The sequence below is a fragment of the Actinia tenebrosa genome, unplaced genomic scaffold, assembly GCF_029948245.1.
Source record: "Actinia tenebrosa isolate PJP-AT-01 unplaced genomic scaffold, QUT_ActTen_1.0 PGA_scaffold10__47_contigs__length_13832649, whole genome shotgun sequence".
In the NCBI taxonomy this organism is placed as follows: domain Eukaryota; kingdom Metazoa; phylum Cnidaria; class Anthozoa; order Actiniaria; family Actiniidae; genus Actinia; species Actinia tenebrosa.
The window spans coordinates 9,790,280-9,810,736 of record NW_028292570.1 but is presented as its reverse complement, the minus strand read 5'-3'; the positions used below and the strand labels follow the sequence as shown (position 1 = coordinate 9,810,736).

At 41.4% G+C, this 20,457-nt stretch overlaps 1 protein-coding gene across 3 annotated transcripts in view; it reads right to left on the bottom strand.

Annotated features, from left to right (window-relative positions):
* Window positions 1-401: 401 nt before the first annotated feature.
* The window catches only part of LOC116292327 (ralA-binding protein 1-A), a 45,222-nt gene continuing 25,166 nt past the window's right edge, over window positions 402-20,457 (bottom strand). For 2 of the 3 annotated variants that reach the window (XM_089026870.1, XM_089026871.1), the window contains exon 17: window positions 402-2,509. In XM_089026870.1, the coding sequence (XP_088882996.1) occupies window positions 2,395-2,509 (115 nt within the window). In that variant the 3' untranslated portion in view covers window positions 402-2,394. Of the gene's footprint in view, window positions 2,510-4,786; window positions 9,191-20,457 lie in introns of those variants that run through there. The other variant, XM_089026872.1, reaches the window with a different exon arrangement.

Genomic DNA, 20,457 nt, shown 5'->3' with positions numbered 1-20,457 from the left:
TTGTGTACGAAAACAGTTGGTAGTTAGGGTACTAGGGTACATTTTTTACTGGAAGGGGGATGGGTGGGGTGGGGGGGCTGGGCCACTATCGAGACGACCGAGGCAATGGTAAAATGTCACAAATGCCACTCAAAACTCTGGAAATTGCATTTCCGAGGGTGTCAATTTGAAAATTTTTGTGGACTGAATATGAGAGTCATGCATGATTTTTTTTTTACTGGTTGAAAGGGTGAAGGCTATACTATTCCTAAAAAAACTGCAAATTCCTCAGCCCTCCACACTAAGAAACATGCTTTCCCTAAACACACGCATACTATTAAAGAATGGCCGAGTGCTCTCAGCTAATCAAAGGAGAGTATGTGTAACCAAATGCTATTCAACAAATTGCATGTAACAGTTAATTAATCAAGATGTTCTTTATTAGGAAAATGGTAACGTACACTTATTATATTGATTATATCATAATAACATCTTCAGAAATTCTAATTTCTGTCATTTTTTTTATAACTTCACAGTTGAGTGAGACTACCATAACCGGGGCCCCCTAGACAGCGAGAACCAATCAAATTGTAGAATGAAAACAATACATTACAACTTTGGATAGTGGAGCCAATCAGAAACCAACAGAAAACAATAGCTGCCAAAGATATCTTTTTACTCCCATGACTAACATCAGGGTCAAATTACCATTCTCATGCAGTCTAGATTTCTAATTGGCTTGACTACCCTACGTTGTTTTCATTCTAGATTTTACAGTCAAACTAAGAAACCGTAACACCTTAAATATCTGAAATGTTAAACATCGTATTCTGACCAATTGCATGCGAGAATGAATTCATTTCCAATTAACTTGTCGCATGTGATTGGTCAGAACGATGTTTGTTTTCATTCTAGATTTTAATTGGTTCTCTAACTGGTCTAAGTGGCTCCCTTTAAAGAAGTTGCAATGTAATAATGTTTCAGTTATATTTATTTGGAATATATTTTCAAACTCATATATATTTTTGTTTTTCAAAAATTCTTTTTTCAGATATTTTGGTTCATTTTCTTTTTTGGAAAGATTATAAAGTTTTTGGGGTTTATAAATGTATGTTTGGTGTATTTCTATGATAAATAGGTAAATTTTACTTAAGGGTCCATGACCCTAGCCTCCTGTCTCCGCAGAAGTTTCTCTTCTCACTTCTCGCTCTTTTCTCTCTTTCCCTATACTGGGCTTCCTGTGTTTGCTGAAAGTTGAGCGAGCTGGACTAGTACCCGCTCGCCTTAGTCTTCCTCGTTTTCACCATAGGATACCCATTCCTCTCGAACAGCAACAAAAACTAAACTAACAAAAACCTTAGCAAGAAGTCTGCAGAGGAGGCTGACATGACCTTACGCCTCTATACCAGCAGTCGTGCGAAAATAAATACAAGAAATGAAAAGAGCACCTCCATATTAGTTAAGAGGCCAAGTTTTATCTCGTGATAGAGTGCAAACAATTAATCCGTGAAACACTAATTACTAAATAGTACAAAATAGTGCTAATTAAACAATAGAAAACAATGGAATTTGCATAAAATTGTGCTATTTAGTATTACTAAAGCTTCACGGTTATATTGTTTGCACTCTATCAAATTGAATATTTTGAATAGATTTGTATGGGAAAACGTATATTTTGAAAGTAAACTTTGAAGCGCTGTAAAATCTGAAACTTTATCTTCTTATTAATATCGAGGTGCTCTTAATTCATTTCCAAAGTTCTTTTTAACACAACTGCTCACGTTAAGGGCCTATCCTGTATCCTTATGATTGGAGTAAGTATTATAGAGTGCTAGATTATTATATTTCAAGACGCAAAAGTTTCTGGTTTATAGTAAATTATGAACATGTCCTCAGCGTTCGCAACCATGACATATTTGAATTAAGTATATTTTCTGAAGACTTGAATATAGAGTTCCTCGTGCTGTGATTGGTCAAGAGACCGGTGACTCTGAGACGATAATCACTGCTCGAGCGATGATTATGAGGTTTTCCAAAGTTTGCCAGAGCGGAAGTAATACTAAAACTTAATCTTAAATTTCTACTTTTCTCTGATATTCAAGTTTTAAATTATGCTAAAACAATTATTCACCTCAGGCTCAGTGATTATGGTGAATATTTAACTCGCGGCTCGAAGACTTGCGGCTCTTTAAATATTCCTTCAATTGATAGTTTTCACGGCGGCCATGTTGGAGAAACTTGTCAATGAATTCTCTTGGTTATATCCTCCAACATGGCCGCCTTGTCTTTTGTTATTTAATTCTCTTGGGAATGGTTGAAAACCATCAATAATCACTTCGCCTTCGGCGAATAGCTGTTAAATAAGCTATATAGTGTCTAGTGTTTTGAGTAATCAAAAATTGGGCTTCCTGTGTTCTAAGTGGTTATGGCATGGACGTATGGACGGCGATGCTTGGCAGTCATGAGCTTGACTTCATCTTCTGTCAGCTTGAGGTCATCAATGTCATCCTTGTCCGTATCTTTCCCATCTCTTGGTGATTCAGAAGTATATATATATAAAGTTAAATAAGTATGGTATGTGGTCAATAAAATGAATAGTGGAAACATGAAAAGTGGAAAAATGAATACTGGAACTCATGAAAACTGGGAATGGGGAGTGGAGAAATGAAAAGTGGAAAAATGGAAAGTGGAGAAATTAAGAGTGGCAAAGTGGAAAAATGGAAAGTGGAAAAATGGAAAAAGGAGAATTAAAAGTGGAAAAATGAAAATTTGAAAAAGGAAAAAGGAAAAAGGAAAAATGAAAAAGTCAAAAGTTGAGAAATTTGTGAAAATTTGTGATGGAATAAATTATGCTTTTAGAAAGATAGGTTCGTTAATTGTGCTTGTCGTGCCATTGGCAGGAGGGTTGTACGATAATCAAAAGGGTGGATTGCACTATCCGACGGATAAATCTTATCCAGTGGATAAATTTATTGGATAACAGAACAACTTTCTCCGGTTTTCCTTCCTCCGAAAAAATTTGTATAGGAAATCGCACGACCTCGAGTACAATTCGGAATTTATAGGTACGAGTGATGTTTTGAAAGTTTTCAAAACTGGACGAGCCTTTAGACAAGTCCAATTTGAGAACCTTCAAAACATCACGAGTATCTATAAATTCAGAATTGTACTAGAAGATTGTGCGATTTTTTGTTTATAATACACTCAACATCATTGAGAAACTAAATTGGGACTCTACAGAGCACAATTTGGGATTTTATTGTACTCCTCTTGTCCAATCAGAATGGAGTAACTTTGTTGCGTGTATTATAAAGTTCTAAATTCCAATTGGAGTCCAATGAAAGATGAGCCCCTCCATGGAATCCACTGTTATTTCTCATTATTATTTATTTAACAGATCAAAAACGGTTTTCCGTGTTTGATACTCTGATCAAAACACGCGGGATGTTGAGAGAACACGAGAGGAGCGTAGGAAACCACGACGCGTAGCGGAGTGGTTTCCAGCTTCTCGAGTGTTCTCCCAACATCCCAAGTGTTTTGATCAGAGTATCAAACACAGTAAACTGTTTTTGATTTGTTTTATAAAATAACAAACGCGCGAAAAGATCGAAAAAAAGCAAAGTCTAAGTAAATTCTCCCTACGTGCCGCCTTATTCAAACTGACCAATGAGCGCGCGCGATAGATTAAAAATGACGGTAGCATGTTTTGACACTCTCATCAAACATGGTTTTCGACCAATCATAGCGCGCGTAGTATCCCAATTATTTTATAATGTATTGTTTAATGAATATTTAAAATGACATCACAGTTATAATATTGAATGTAGAGTGGTATGCACAGAATGCAAAAGATGCTTTACAAGATATTTGGTTTAAAACCCGAGTTAAAATGGATATATTTTACAGTTAAATAATAATAATATATTAATATAGTTACATATAATTTAGAAAAAGAAGAAAACACGTTATATATCTATGAAACAAAACAAAAGAAATTAATAGAGTTGTCACCGCATTTGTGAATTTTCTCGCTCTTTTATTGGTCTAGGAGTTTGCCTAATGGTCGTGGGTCGTGGGTCGTGGGTACGAAGTCGTGGGTCGTGGGTACAAAGTCGTGGGTCGTGGGTACGAAGTCGTGGGTTCCAATTTTTTTCCAAATTTATCATTTATAAATTTAAATTTATCACTATACTTCCAAAACGAAATCGTGTGGCTTTGTTCCTATAAATTCGGTGTAATTGTGGGTTGTGCAAGTGTGTGACAGTTGTGACAGTGTTATAAAAATACACCAAAATTGGTGGCCTGGAAAACCTTTTAGCACTTTCTTACATTTCATTTATATTGGCCTTGCTGTTCAAACATAAATTTGGCGGGAAAAAAAAAAAAAAAAAAAAAGAAAAAAAAAAAGAAAAAGAGAAAAAAACAACAACTAGTCAACCTTGTCTCGCTTCAACGAGGAGTCTTCAATGGACTTTATCAAGATGTTACCTAGAAACTGGAGCGACAAGCCGCTGCAAACGTGTGAAGTTGATGGACAGCAAATTCGCGTTTTCGGCATCGCGTTTCTCCTCGTTCTATGTTTTTTGTCGTTGCGAGAAAGCTCGTTTCACTATTTCTTAGTAGTTTTCTGTGTTAGTATGGAAATCCTGAGTAAACGACTCGAAAGTGCGGGGTTTACCGTTACCTACGACTCCAAGGTTGATAGGGACTGCTTTTATGCAGCGGCAGCGTATCAGTTGGGCTTAAATACCAAGAAGGTCAAAGAAGTTATATTTAGTAACTTAGAGAAGAACCGATTTGATGTAAGTATAATCAAAACGATGTTTTATTCTTGATTTTGCGGGTCTATACCTAAATTATAAGGAAAGTAGAAATTCCAATAGAGTCAGCTCTCTAAAAATCATGTCCACCAACTACATGAAATGAATAATCACCGGTTTAGGAGATTCCAACACGTGTCTCCATCTTCATCTTCATCACCAGTCTCAAACCTTTTATTCAGTTTTATTGGAACCAAATTTTAATTTCATGTCTTAATGTATACGAGAGATCTAGTATCTTTTCGTATTGGGTGCGACTGGAAAGAGCCTAGCTATGCCATAGATTGAAATATTTTACTCTGCTTTGCTTACGCTGTGTGGACATTACAAAAACTTTTTTGAATTTCGAATCATTCTCAACACACTTCTAATTCGATCGCTTTTCACATAGTCTATTTTTGCTTCTAATTGTTGGTGTAAAGTTTATGGAAATATCTGATAAGATGCTCCTTTCGTTTTCTATTATCAAGCCAAAACTCAAAATATTTGCTTTTAACAACTACCAATGACAAACAAGAAATATGTGACCCAAGAGGTCAAGATTTGCTTGACTAGCTAATTTTGAGGACAGCAAAGTTTGGGGATTTTATAGACGTTACCGGTTAATCCTGGTTCAGAGCTTGGTTTGCCTTTTCAAAAAAAGGAAAAACCCTGAGTTATAACGCGGGGAGCTTGCGCAGTTTTGAGAACCACCTTACTGAGAACCACTTTGCATAGTAGAGTCGATATTTAAACCCATAAAAAACCTATAAACTAATAATAGAGACAAAAAGCTATAAGCTTTACGTTAATACTTCGAGTCGAGTTCGCGAATTTACAGGAAGAAAGCTACACAATCTCGTTTTAGAAGAATAGTGAAGAAATGATAAATTTGGAAATTTGGAAAAAAAATGGAACCCACGACTTCGTACCCACGACCCACGACTTCGTACCCACGACCCACGACTTTGTACCCATGACCCACGACCCACGACCATTAGGCAAACTCTTGGTCTAGATCCGGGGGAATAGGATTTTCTCGCTTTTTGATTGGTCTAGATCCGGAGGAATAGGATTTTCTCGCTTTTTGATTGGTCTAGATCCGGGGGAAATAGAAGGGCTTGCCGATAAATTACGTCAGCAAATCACGTGCGCGTTTGAAACTGCTTTTCTTTCTTATAATACACTCTACAAAATTACTCGATTCTGATTGCACAAGAGGAGTACAATTCAATCCCAAATAAAGTTGCTCAATTTTGTTGAGTGTATTATAAACAAAAAATCGCACAATCTTCTCGTACAATTCGGAATTTATAGATACTCGTTATATTTTGAAAGTTCTCAAATTGAACTCGCCAAAAGGTTCGTCCAATTTCGAAAACTTTCAAAACATCACTCGTACCTAATTGGTAAGAATAACTAATAACTAAGAATTACCTATAAATTCCGAATTGTACTCAAGATCGTGCGATTTCCTATACTAGTTTTTTTCGCCTCGGCCACGCCTCGTGAGTCGTGGTAAATATCAGGACATACCACGGACAACTGGAGGAAATTGGTTAACCATACCATGGATATATCCATGAGTAAACAAAATCGTAGAAATTAGTTCAAAGTTTTTGTAGGTCTACTCAGTTCTAGGAACAGTGTTAAATAAACGAACAGGAGTGTTTTATCGGGTACAAAACACAAGGCGCAGCCGAGTGGTTTTAGACCCGATAAAACACGATCTGCGAGTTTATTAAACGGCTTAAAAAACTCATGATGTAAGTTCTCATATTGTACTGAATTCTTTACGAAATGAACCAAGTTTGATAGAGAAAATCCAAGTTAAGTTTATGCAAATGAAGACGAATCCATATCTGATATAAAGCCTCCTTCACGGTCATGATTACTATTGTGTTTCCTTCATGAATTATTAATGAGTTTTTTAAGTAGTGTTTAAAACTGGAGGAAATTGATTAAGCATTTTAACCATTCCTAAGAGGATCAGAAGACAAAGACATGGCGGCCATACTGGTTGACAGTTACAAAACGCGCTAATGAGAAGTCCACCAGATGACGTAACGTGAAATCGAACAATTTTACAACTAAATAGTTGATAACTGAATACTTACAGTGCGACACGCCTAACTGTGGCCATGGCCACCAAACTTATTTTTTACCAATGCCGCTAAGTGTTTCCACCAATAGGGAATGTAAACGAGCACGAATCTTTAGCAAAAAGCATGATGGGAAACCGAGTACTACACAAATCAGAACATAGCTAATAGAGGGGAATGGTTAGGAAAACTCTTTTGTTATAGGTCTTTGTTCGTTTTTTTCAAGCGTGACCGTGCACAATCCTTTGTTTTACCATTTTTTTTACCATTGTTGGCAATGGCTGAGTGAACAGACCAAAATCTTTCTTTTGACTGCTAGTTCAAAATACTTAAAGATTTTTAAGAGATATTTGAATATTCCTTACAACAATCCCATAGACTAAGTTTATGTTTACTTATTTTGCAATTTATTGATGAGCATAAATCAAACATCGTGCATGGTCAAGACCGGTTCAACATCAAAAGCGAACAAAGACCTGATAACAATAGGTTTGCTAACCATTCCCCTCTATTAACTATGATTAGAACAAGGAAATCAATTCACCATTTTTCCATACATATGTTCACTGATCAAACATAAAGCGCTCAAGAGAGGCGCCAAGGTACTTTCAAAGGGTTATTCAAATTTGAACCTTGCAACCTCGACTGAATGCTTTGTGTTTGACCAGTGAACCGATGTATGGAAAATGGTGAATAGAATTATCACAAAAAAATTACTCTTATTTTCGTCTGTTGAAATGCTTACTGTTCATAGGAATTGTCGAAGGAAAAATTGTCAGAGGAATTGTTGCCGGAGCTAAAAACCCGTAAGTACTCGATTTCCCATCATGCTTTGTGCTAGAGATTCGTGCGCGTTGTCTATTAAAAGACTTTTTACGAAAGTGTCTAGTGTTAGCCAGCAAAGGGACCAAAATAAGTATCACCTACGCAAATTCATAGCCATTTATTCGGGTTTTTGTTGCAAAGAGCAAGAATTGTTTTTTATATATTTGCGGTAACGCTGAGCGTGTTCACGTGTAGATGCACAAATTCGTGCTGTCTAGTTGGCTAACTAGCAAAACAATAAGTTGAGTGGCCAAGGTAAGGTTCGTCGCACTGTAAAGCACTACAAAGCTAGTAATTGACCTTTTGAGCAATAGCTGTTACGGTCACCAAAAAGGTCGGAAATCGTTCTCGGATTCCCATACAAACTCACTGAATTTAAAAAGACAATTCATATCGATGTCTTTAGTTACTTTCCTAAACAGCAGTAAGAAAAGCTTGATAAAGTTAGAGAAATGATATTTTGCTTGCGTATTTAGAGATCTAACTAAACAAACCGAGTAAATAATTTGTTTAAAAGTCAGAATATATGTGGACCGCGTAGCACTTATGAAATACATGAAGATATAGAAATATAGATAAGTTATAGTGCTTAGGAACGAGGTTATTCCGGGCGAAAGACCCTTGGAAATAAATTCGGAAAAATTAATTTCCGACCTCGCTGGGAATCGAACCCACGCCCTTCGGAATTGTACTACCGATGCTCTACCAGCTGAGCTAGAAGTCAGACTGAGAGCAGGACAGGGTGAAATAGATGTTTGGTCGCGGTAATTATGATGCAAAGATGAGAATATATGTTTAAAAGTCAGTACATTCGTACGGAAATCCGAGAACAATGTCTGAACTACTTGGTGACCGTAACATTTTCCAACACGTTTTATACCACGTGATGGCTAGCGCTCAAAAGGTGATTTGTTTTAAGGATATATGGTGACACTATTATAAGCTACGAAGAAATTTCATAAAATAACTGTTATAAACCTCGCGTTCTGATTGGTTGGAAGCGCATGCTTTATAAGAGCACACAGCACTCGCGCGCACTTTCACTTGCGTCATTCCTACCTAACATAACGGCTATTTAAATTCGTATTTTATAAAAGAAATAAAAAACTTGCTTGCTGTGCTGTGTGGAGTTATAAAGCACTTGGGGATTGACAGAACACTCGAGAAGTGTCGAGAAGCACTCCACTACGCGTCGTGCTTCTCCTAACACTTCTCTCGTGTTCTGCCAACCCCTGTGTGCTTTATGACTGCACACAGCAAGCGCGCGCGTTTTCTATTTCTTCGTTAATGTAGGTACTAATATTTGTTGTAGTTGATATGATGGGTGCCATGGTGATGATGACAATGGTACCATGTAGGAATACGCATTGAAAACTGATCTTGGTAACCAAGTCCCAAGAAACCTAAAACACTTCCACTGTACGTGCCGTGCTCTGTACTGTGTATTGTTGCCTCTAAGCTGATGGCGTTTGTGATTTTGTGTCGCTGTTGTATAGAGAACAGTTTGAAGGAAAGAAAAGTCCAGAATTAGAAATCAGTGGTGTTATTTAAAGGGGCAATTGGATGAAAATCGATGAAAATTGGAAATGACTTTAAACTTGGGTAAACCTATGTATATGGCCCAAATAATAGCCAAGCAACATATTTCTTGACAGTCAAAAGTGAGGGGAAAAAATTATCAGTTTTATTGAGCAACTAAATTGTGAGTAAATGACTTCATTTACTCAACCCTATTGTTCTTTTTGCTGTTAACCCAAAACATCTCAACTGCAAGTGGCTCGCAGGCGAAAATTTTTACTAATCTGATTTACATAATCGTAATTGAGTCATATTATCCTCATATACTTCAATTATTTGGACTTTGAAAAATTGGGGCGTTTTCATCCAAGCGCCCCTTTAAAATAAACGAATAATCAGGATTTGTTTTACAGGGGTAGCATTTAATAGCCAGTGGCTAACAAAACTTGTGGCCCTCATTCCATGATTGAATAGGAATTTAGAAGATGATTTTTGTGGAGGGAGGGAAAGCGGGAAAAACCCTCGAAGCACAGGAGAGAAACTAGAAACAACTCTACCCACATACAACACTAAGTCCAGGAATAGACCCTTTTCGAGTTCCAAATTACCGCTGTGTTTCTTGATTACAGACTCATTTACTCAGGCTTAGCCTCGATTTTGTGAAGAATATTCACATGTTCCAGTCAAGGTCCGTCAAGTTTCAAAGCGTTTGTATTGTTGAAGTTGTGCATTCTTTACTTTACTGTCAGTATTTGTGAATATTTAAACACTGATTTGAGGCTAAGGCCCCGTCCACACGTATCCGAAAAATTTTGTATCCGCAATTTTTTTTTTTTTTTTGCGGATACGAAAATGTTTGCGTCCACACGCAGCGTATTCGAATCGTTTTCACCGTTCACACGTGTCCGTTTTCGTAGAATTTGCGGATACGGTCACAAAAATTTGCGGACACGTGTGGACGCAACCCGTATTTGTAAAAACAAATTGGCGGATACAAAAATTTCCGGATAAGTGTGGACGGGGCCTAAGACTGAGTAAATGTGACTGTAATCAAGAAACACAGCGGTAATTTGGAACTCGAAAAGGGTCTATTGAACCTGGATTGTATTGTTGAGGCGACCACTTTCACCTTAGGGAGGAAGGACCATTAGATAATTCGGGAAAGGGGGGTTTCAGGAATTTATGTTGCACGTTATTCTTTTTTTAACAACTCCTGCACGCAATAGACCTATTCGGCTCTGACGTGATTTCCCATTTCAGACCACGTGTCATTCCCTTGAGAATCATTTCTTTGTTTAAGGTTTGCGCTCGGTTGCAGATGAGAAGACACATGAATATATATACAGCTCAAACAAAGAATCTTCTCAAGGGAATGACACGTGGTCTGAAATGGCAAAATATTACCCCAAGCCGAAGAGGTTTATTTCTTTTGTGTTTACTCTATAACAACCAAAAACAAAAAATTAATTAAGCACTGTATACTACTCTACCCAGTAGACCGAGGCAGTTGTGCTTTTTTTATCGCGTTCGTAGCGTCTTTTATGTGATCCAGAAGTACATTTCAAATCGGCCACGTGATGCCAATGTTGTACCACGTGGACAAGTTTTTTACACCACGTGATCAAAATTCAGTCAAGTTTTAATCACGTGGTGTAAAAAACTTGTCCACGTGGTACAACATTGGCATCACGTGGCCGATTTGAAATGTACTTCTGGATAACATAACAGACGCTACGAAGGCCATTAAAAAACTCCAGCTGCCTCGGTCTACTGAGACGAGTAGTACTAGAAGAATGCGTTTTTTTCTTCTTCAAATAATCAAAAAGGATATTATTTCAATTTCTAAAATAGCAAAATACATGAATGATTATAGATAATTTGTCGTAATAGTCCCCTTCACAGTTCCCTGCGCCATCTTGAAGGGTAGCTGTGCCTTTGCATCGAAGCGAGTCGAACGGTGAGCTTGCAATGATAGAGACATGTGAATAATTGTCCAAGGTGTTAAAGAAATAGGTCTCTAAGTAGTATAGGGAATGGGGGTTCCAGCGCAATCTCAACACGGGGTAAGACCCGCGTCAAAAATCCACCTACGGACGACCCCCACTCCAAGTGTGGTTGAGGGCAACAGCGCACTTAAATATGTTAGTCTATATATGGAGTGCGAAGAATGTAAGAAGTTCGTTAACGACTTTTGCATAATTTGTCTAAGACCTAAAGTTATCGTACCTAAGCCCAAGGGTTTCTGGTGTTGTGGTAAGAAAATGCAAATAGAAGACGACACGTCAGCACAGTGTTACGAATGTGGTAAGAATATTCGTAATGCCGTACCAAATGCTACCAGAGAGCAGTATTACGCCAATGGAGGTCGTAAGAAAACGCCATATAAGAGAATAAAATACTTCAGGGACTGGATGAGTCATATCCAAGGTTTACATCCGGTATATTTAAGCGACGAAGTAAAGAAGAAAATCATAGACCATTTAGAAGAGCCAACCCCGCAAAGTCTACGGAAAACGCTGAAAAAATTAAAACTAGGGAAATATTACAAAGCTATTCCCTATCTTTTGTCTGAAATTACCGGTAACTCTATTCCCGAAGTTTCTGATATGAGCAGAGCCGAGTGGATGTTTTGTCGGCTGGATAAGGATATTCCTTATTATCCTGACGTAATTTACGAAATATTTTACAAAATAGACCCCAACCACCCCCTCTTGAGTTGGATTCCAAGAAGATAGTGGAATTAGCATAAATCTTATGGCATAAGATTACGCATAATTTCTAGACTGACGTTCGATATGTAAATAGAATCCCGTCACGCTCTTTTCGAAGCAGATGTTTACTGAGCAAGCTTTCTTTGAAGCTCTTCTTTCGCTTCTTGATAGATCTTTTTGCGAGATTCCTCGGAAAGATCTTTTACGACTGTTTTTTTATTCCTTATGTCCGTCTTTAGTTTCTCGTATTTGTCTTCTTCGGCTAAGATAAGCGAGAATTCTACGTCGTCTATCTTTCTGTCACGCAAAGCCTTTGAGACAAGGTCGGTAATAGTATTTACTTTAGCCCTAGACAGAGCTATTGTCGTGTCATGCTTGGATATTTTCGTGGATAGCTTTTTCATAATACCCGTAGCAACAGCAGAAATAATACCACAGGTTGCCCCAACGCCGGCCAAAGGAACTCCAACGATTATTCCCGGCCCAGTAAGCGAAGTAGCAACGCCGGAGCCCGTTAACACGACAGATATGGATCCTGAAGTTATCGCAATCTTATGTAGCGTACTCCGGGCTCTGACGTACTTTTTTCGGACTTTTTCGTAGTGTTTTGTCTGCCCTTCCAAGTAAGCCAGGATTAAGTTTGCTTTATTCAGACGAAAGTTTTCGCCGTTTAGTTCGTTAGGTGTAGTATAGGAAACATCTGGGTACAACTTAGGTGCTGATGGTATAACATCCATTATATATACTAATGTACGACGCTTTTGGGAATGATATTGAGGAGCAGCCACATCACGACAACCGGGATTACTGGAACTGGAGGGCCTTCAGGAAGATGTTTCCGCATGCAGACCCTAGTAAGTTCGAAAGGAGGCCTGATGGGATTTACTATAACGGCTCTAGGATGTACAGCAATGAGGATTTGAAACCTACGCTGGTCAATCAGATAGACTCTCAGCTGAAGCATCCTAAGCCTAAACCCGTGCAAGGTTGGTCAAAGGAATTATTGCTGGGTACCAGTACTTATCCGATACCCGCGGTGTCATTCGATAAACACCCAAGCCTGGACTTAACGTTGAACATGCGGATCTCTAACAATCATTCCTTTCCGTTAAAGGTGCGAGATATCTTCAAAGACGTACCCATTAATCATACCACGGCGAAAGAAGCCCACGAATGGTTAAGTGGTCCTAACATGCGTTATTGGCCGCAGCAACTAAACTTTGCGGTTTGGTGTGCCACCAGCGGCTGCGGTGTAAGTGCGAAGTTGATGAAGAATTCGATATTTATGTTTCACTTCCACTTTACCGTCCGAAGAATACTGCATGAGATGGGTGTTATTGCGCTGCCGGGAGATGCTGCGTTTTATCCTAGAGATAACAAATACAGCGTGCCGGCTTATGATAGACTTTGTAAGGAGTTTGGTGTTGTAGGGAAGGATTTCCGATGCACTACGGGCGCTAACGATGGTTTGGGACATATTTGGGCTTATTGGGGGATTGGTGGGCACGAGCTAAGTGATAAGGAAGTCCACGCGTTGAATTTACAATGGACCATGGCTTCCCACCCAGAAACCCACTATCGTTTGAAGAATGAGTGGTGGTGGTTGGAGGGTCCAGTTAAAGATACCAAGCAAAGTTCGCGATGGACCTTTGTTCAAAGACGAGGGTGGTAAGTATGCCGGGGCTAATCCACTGATTATCAAGATTACCAACGACGAGCAAACGAAGCAATACTTTAATTTCATACCCCCAGAAGGTAAAGGACTAACCAAAGCCGGCCTTGCCCGTTTGAACCGCAGCATAGAAGCTTACGTGTATTCTATCCTTGGAGCCCAAGTAAACACCCGATCGAGTATAGTGGGGAATACCGGCGCCGCAGAAGAGACGCGAGCCGAAGCCTTGATCTTATTCGAAAGTTCAATCTTGGAGGGCGACATTAGCAAGGGCGTACAGCGTTACCAACTAGCTATACAAAATTCTAAGGCCCGACTGGACTATGCAGTAGCCCCGGGTTGTTGGTTAATGCCTAGTAATTTATCTATAAATACTGGCTCTGTAGTAGGATACAACAACAAGCTGCAGCGAGCTACTAAGGATATGAAGTTTGGGGTGAATGACGTGAACTCTGACACTCTTAGAAGGCACTTTGTTGAACAGCCTAAAAAAATGCACCATACGCAACCACCTAAGAAAGTGCACCATACGCAAGCGCCTAAGAAAGAACCACACCGAGCGCCTAAAAAGGAGGAGGAATATGACCATAACTTATTAAAAGCCGGCTTAACAGTCGCGGGTGTTGGTCTGAGCTATTATATATGGCGATGAACAACCCCTACGTAGCTGGAGTAGATTGTGTCTATACGACTTACACAGGTGAGAAAAAATACAACCAAGCAGCTTGGGTTGATGTCACGGGCATGTCCGTGAATTTGAACTACTCGGGAAAGAAGTTAATCCTTTGTAGTATTTGCATTGGCACGAGTAGTCACGCCAACGTGGGCTTTCGCTTCCTGGATGAGAATGGCATACTGCAGCCTATGCGCGCGAAGACGAACAACAGGGAGCCTGCGCATTTCTCCGTAGAGCCCAACCCCGGCAGCGCCGAAAATCTATCGGTTTGGACTTTCCACATGGTCGCCGATTGCCATGGGAAGGTAAAGCTGCAAATGCGTGTAGATGACACCGGGAGCGTTTGCATAAATAGCATAGAAAATCAGAGAGATACAGCCTATAATCACAAGACCATTAGCACTCTTACGGTGATTAGTCTTTAAATATATGAACCCACACGCGAAGGAAGATTGGTTTCTCCATTACCTGGAGGAGAAGGACTACTTAGAACAGCAATGGTATGACACCGGGCTGTGGGTGAAGGTTGGGGGCCTGGGATTGATCATGTGTACCATTAGCATTTCGACGGGGTATTCGTGTAATGTCGGGTTTAGGATCGTTGATGAGAATGACCGCCCATTACTACCTTACAGAAAAAAAGATAATAATAGGAACCCAGTTCATTTCTCGTCGGAACCTCCACCGCCGACTGTAGAAGACTTAACGCCGGTAACTTTTCATATGATAGCCAATTGTCAATATGCGAAGTTACAAGTTCTCCCCAACGACGTTGCCTACCTTCGGATAAATGCCGCCCCGGCAAAAAATCCTCCAACGGATGCTACTTGGAATCACAAGCCCATTAGCACCATGAGTGTGCTGCCGCTAGTTCCGCATTATCAAGGCGGCGCGAATACCATCTTTACTTATCCCCAGTCGAGGATGCCTCGGGCGCCCGACGACGATAAACCACCAGTAATACACGAGGATAAGGCTAACCCCGCATCTTCTTCAGGAATACCACGCCGATAGCTACTACTAACAACCAAATGTTATTCCCCACGAACTTCAACAGTTCGCCGCCGGTCTTTAGTACCAAACCTAAGGTGCTGCCAAGCAAGCCCGGAATGCTTGCTGCCATTTTTTTACCCAGCGCCGTTAACCCTGCCGCAAGTCCCGTAGTTACCTTAGCCAGCCCTGCACCCATTTCCTTACCCACCTTGGCTAGGTCGCCGCCTATTTTTTTACCCAGCGCCTTTGCCTTCGCACCTACGGCGCTAATTGCATCCATAATAGCAACCACCGCACCAGCAATACCGCCCGCAAATGCCAACGGCACGCCAATTTTTAAGAGGTACTTCATTACCGTCTTTACTTTTTGTTTAGTAGTGGTGGCCCCCCTCTGCCGCTCTGCGGTAGCAAGCCTCGTCCTTGCCTCCTCAAGCCTTTCCAGGGTTTCCTCCAATTCCCTTTGCGCAGCTACCCGCTCTTCTTCGGGGCGCGCTTGCTCAGCTATTATTTCCCGTTGTGTGTTGGCGTGGTGCTCTAAGTCTTCGACGGCGCCACTTAATTGTCGGATTTGCTCATCTTTATGGGCGACTTCATCCAACAACTGCATTCTGTGTTGCTCGACTCTAAGCAGGGTGTTGGAGGACTCCATGAGTTCTTCGTCCCTTTCGTCCAAGCCTCTTATGGCGTCCTGAAGGGCCTGAAATGTTCCCCTTCGGTCTGCCTTAGCTTCGTCGAGCCTTTCCATGAGGGCTGCATATCTTCCATTCATTACGTCTCTTTCCTCTTTTACGGCTTGTAATTCCCTAGTTAATTCTCGCGCGTCTCCCCCGCGTTCATACGTTAAGTCCTTGATCCTATCTACGAGGCGGGCTATTTCGGCGTTCTTTTCCCTTCTAAGGGAGGCTACTTCTGCTATTTTTCCCTGCTCCAGGTCGGATATTTCCTCATTTTGCCTTTCTATTTCCGCAGTTAGGTTTCTGATATCTTCCCTTGCGTCTTGAAGTTGCATGACTTTTTGGTCTTCGCTCTTTCCACCTGCTTCGGGCGGCAGTCGCGCAAGGGCGCCAAAGAACCTTTGCCTGCCGACGTTTATCTGCTCCTCAGACATTTGCTCCTGTATTGCTAAGTTAGGACTTCCAATGGCCTTTTTCAACGTTTTGGGAATCTTGGGGTCGGGAAAGAATCTTCCCCTTTCATCTCTAATCAAGTAAATCTTAGAGCCGCTTTTCGGAAGCCTACCAAGGATGATTTCTTTACCATATTCCTCATCTTCATCAAACACCATTATTGCTTTCTTAGGATCCCAATCGGGCAATAACTCCCTTAGCCTATCGAAGTCGTCCGGCTGGTCTTTGCCTATGGATTCGTCCATTTGTTCTTGGACTCTTTGAAGCCATTGGGCGTCGGGGGCTTCAGGGACCAAGTCGTCCATTTGTAGATATTCCGGAATAGGCTTGTATGGATTCTTGGACTTATACTTTTCCCTTAAGGAGCGCATAGCATCGCGGAATCTACTGCCATACCTGTCGAGTAACTTACTAAAGAGGCCTCGTTTATCCACGTTGTCATCAGGAAGCAAAGACTCATACTCATCGTCGTTAATGTCAACTTGACCTTCTTCGGTAAGGGGGTCAAAATCCGTTCCTTCTACTTCCATTATATATGATAAGCTCAAAGTTAAATCCCAACGTATTACCTAAGCAGGTTGGCGGACTGAAAGCAGAACGCACCTTTCACCGGGCCACATTCACACCTTCTAGCGCTAAGCCAGGGGAAACCCTGTACGTAGGCGTGCCCCGCCTAACGGATAACCTAGTCCTAGTACCCGGTACCTTGGCTTTAAGGTTCGACCTAGCGGTACAGTCAAGCCCCACAGATGAAAGGATTATCGTTAACAACGTGGGTCGCAACATTGTTTCTAAGATGCGCGTAAAGTTCGCCGGGGAATCGCTATTAGATTTGAATAGGTACGATCTGTATACCACCTATAAGGATCTATGGTTAACAGCATTTGACCGCGCGCAAAGGATAGAACAAGGAATTGGTAGTGTCATTCTACGTAAGGTCCGCACACCTACGAAAACGCAACCTACTGACGGCAGCGGAGAAACCGCAGTGGCAGACGCAAAGCGAATAAAGACCGCCTATGGTAGTAAGTATGTCATACCACTGGACTTTGAAGTGATTACGAATCACGGTGTGTATTACCCAAGACAGTTATCCGAGCTACAGTTTGAAGTAACTTTAGCAGATGCTAATAACATCATTGGTGGGCTAAGCAGTGCACTTACCACGACAACCCCATACTCTATTACCAACTTAGAGCTGCAGTACGAAACGGTGTACAGCGAAGAACTGGCCCGTAGCGCTGGCATGGAATACAGTGCCGGAAAGGCATTCCTTTACGACCACGTAGTGATGTATAAGACGTTCAGCTTCCTGGATAAGACGGATGAGGTTATTAACCAAAGTATTAACCTCCCCCGAAGAAGTCTTACGGGGTTGATGTTGGTGTTTGCCAAACCCTACGAGGCCGGTAAGCGCGACTCCGAAGCGTTCCACAACCCCAACATTACTAACGTAGGGGTCAACATAAACGGCGTTCCAAACAAGGTCTACTCCCAGGGGATAAAGCCCGCAGACGTGTACAGAGAGGCCATGCGCAAGTTTGGCGACCAAATTAGCCCCGAGGAATTCTTTAAGGATAAGTATGCGCTGTGGATTGACATGCGCACCATTAACGACGAAGACCTACATGGCCAGGGTTTACGTCTAGTAAATACGCAGGATGGTATAACATTGGAGATCAAACGCACCAAGAATGCCTCCGCGGGCGACGGTGATAAAATAAACTGCTACGTATTCGTGGTGTCTGACGCGCAACTGAGCGTAGAAATGAATCAGCTAAAGAGCGTTGCATATTAATGTTAAAATATTTCTTAAATATACGATGCTTCGCGTATTTGAAAACAACGACACCAAACTGCAATGCATAGTGCAAGGCGAAACTTTGTACTTCAAAGCAAAGGAGGTGGCTTTGGCGTTGGGCTATGAGCGCCCTAGAGATGCAATTAGAGCACACGTATCTGAGAAATACCAGAAAAAATGGGTTGATCTACAAGGGGCTGCGAATCACCGCTCCTTTACTACGCAACCAAATGCCGTGTTTATATCCGAACCTGGTTTGTACGAACTGATATTTAGCTCCAAACTACCCAAAGCTGTGGAGTTTCGTGATTGGGTCTTCGAAGAAGTCCTACCCGCGCTAAGGAAAACGGGTAAATATGCGATAGAAAGGCGGTTTGACGGTCCAAACAAGTTAGTATTTAAGATCGAAAACGAAGCCGACCTACACGCGAAGGTCGTCGACTACATACGTAGGTTTTACCCCGATTTCATCATAGCGCCGGGTCTTGGCGAGCTTCAAGATTCAGACAGCAAACGAATAACCTGCTGGCGAAAAGGCTACCAAGCCGGTCAACCCGACCTCTTAATCCTAAATGCGCATAAGAAATACCGCGGGTTGTGTATCGAGTTGAAAACCCCAAAAGGAAACGGCGTCTTATCCGCGAAGCAATCTAAGAAAATCTCGCAGCTTGACGTAAATGGTTACCTAACGATGGTTAGCAACGATTACGACATTATCTGCCGTGCCTTGATGGATTACGCGGATGGCATTCGTATTCCCTGTAGGGGCTGTGTGAAGCGGTTTAAGTCCTACGCCACTTTGAAAACACACCTAAAGATATTCCATAGGTATAATGAAGCTCAACTTGGCTCACTGGCGTGATCTTGCCCACGGTAAAGCATACGAAATAAAAAATTACGTCGTCTTCGAAGACATCGACCGTTTACGGTTAGTCCTCAAAGACTTAGAAGGCAAGGAATATTCCCTTTGGGCGCCGGATTGCGTGCGGTACGTAATTCAGGGCGAGGAATTCACCCACTTACGCAGCTATGGTAAGGTAAATGGCCGATGGAAGTTTGACATTGAAAGAAGAGTCACTCCATCTCCTCTTTGTAGTTAAGTGCGTCTGCTAAAGTCCGCTGCGCTTTAGGATCCGCGGAGCACCAATGCCCCACAAAGGATCCTTCGGAGAATACCCTGTCGCAATGAAGGCAGGTGTATTTTTTACGCGGTGCAGGAGTGGGCGTAATGCAGTCGGCAGGTAGTTCGCAAGTAATACAGTCCATATATTGAAAGGGCGATCAGGAATCCTCCTAAGAAGGCGGCTGCGTAGGCTAGCATATACCTTTAAAAGGGGTCCTTATATTTATTAATGTTTCTTCTTTTCTTATTGAGTTCTGCATACCTTCTACAAAAGGGGTCCTTATATTTATTAATGTTTCTTCTTTTATTCTTAATAAACAATCAAAGAATATTAATAAATATAAGAGTGCATTTTGAGACTCTTTGCGCAAACCTACTTTACTTACGGGCTTTCCTTACCTCCATGTTTTGGGCATGCCAATCATCAAAACGATCCAAGTACTCCTTAAAACCGCGGGGACGATGTTGCGGGCACAAACACTGCCAGATATGATCATCTCCTTTCCTTAAGCCGCCACACGCGTCACAGGGCGCACTCCAATACTCTGCGTTCTCCCAGCGCGTACCTTCGGCGCGGTCAAACTCCGTAAAGCGTTGGTCTATTTCTTTCTTACGAAGAGTTAACTTCCTTATGGTTTCCGCTGGGCAACATCTCGCAGCGATATCACCATGCTCCTCGCATACGACATCCAAATCATAATTACCACGACATCTATGTTGATGCCACGCGTCGGTTAAGAGCTCCCCGCAGCGCGCACACACATCCTTTAAACACACCCTATTTTCTTGGTGGTATTGCAACATTTGGGGCGTGCTAAAGAGCCGATTGCAATCAGCACAGCGTCTTTCCTTAGACTTCAAACACACCCTTCCTTCCACGTGATATCGCAGCGCCTGTTTGCTGCTAAACTGCCGGCTGCAAGTGCCACAGGTGGTGACGTTATCCACCTCTTTAAAACATACCTTCTTTTTTTGGTGATATTGCAAAGCCTGTTTGCTACTGAACTCCCTGTCGCAATCCTTACACTTCATTATATAATAATTATAAGGGATACTTAATAAAGTCCTGCACGCTTTCTTTTGCCCAACCGGCCATCGTCAAAAGCGCACCAAACCTCTCCGCGCGCTTCA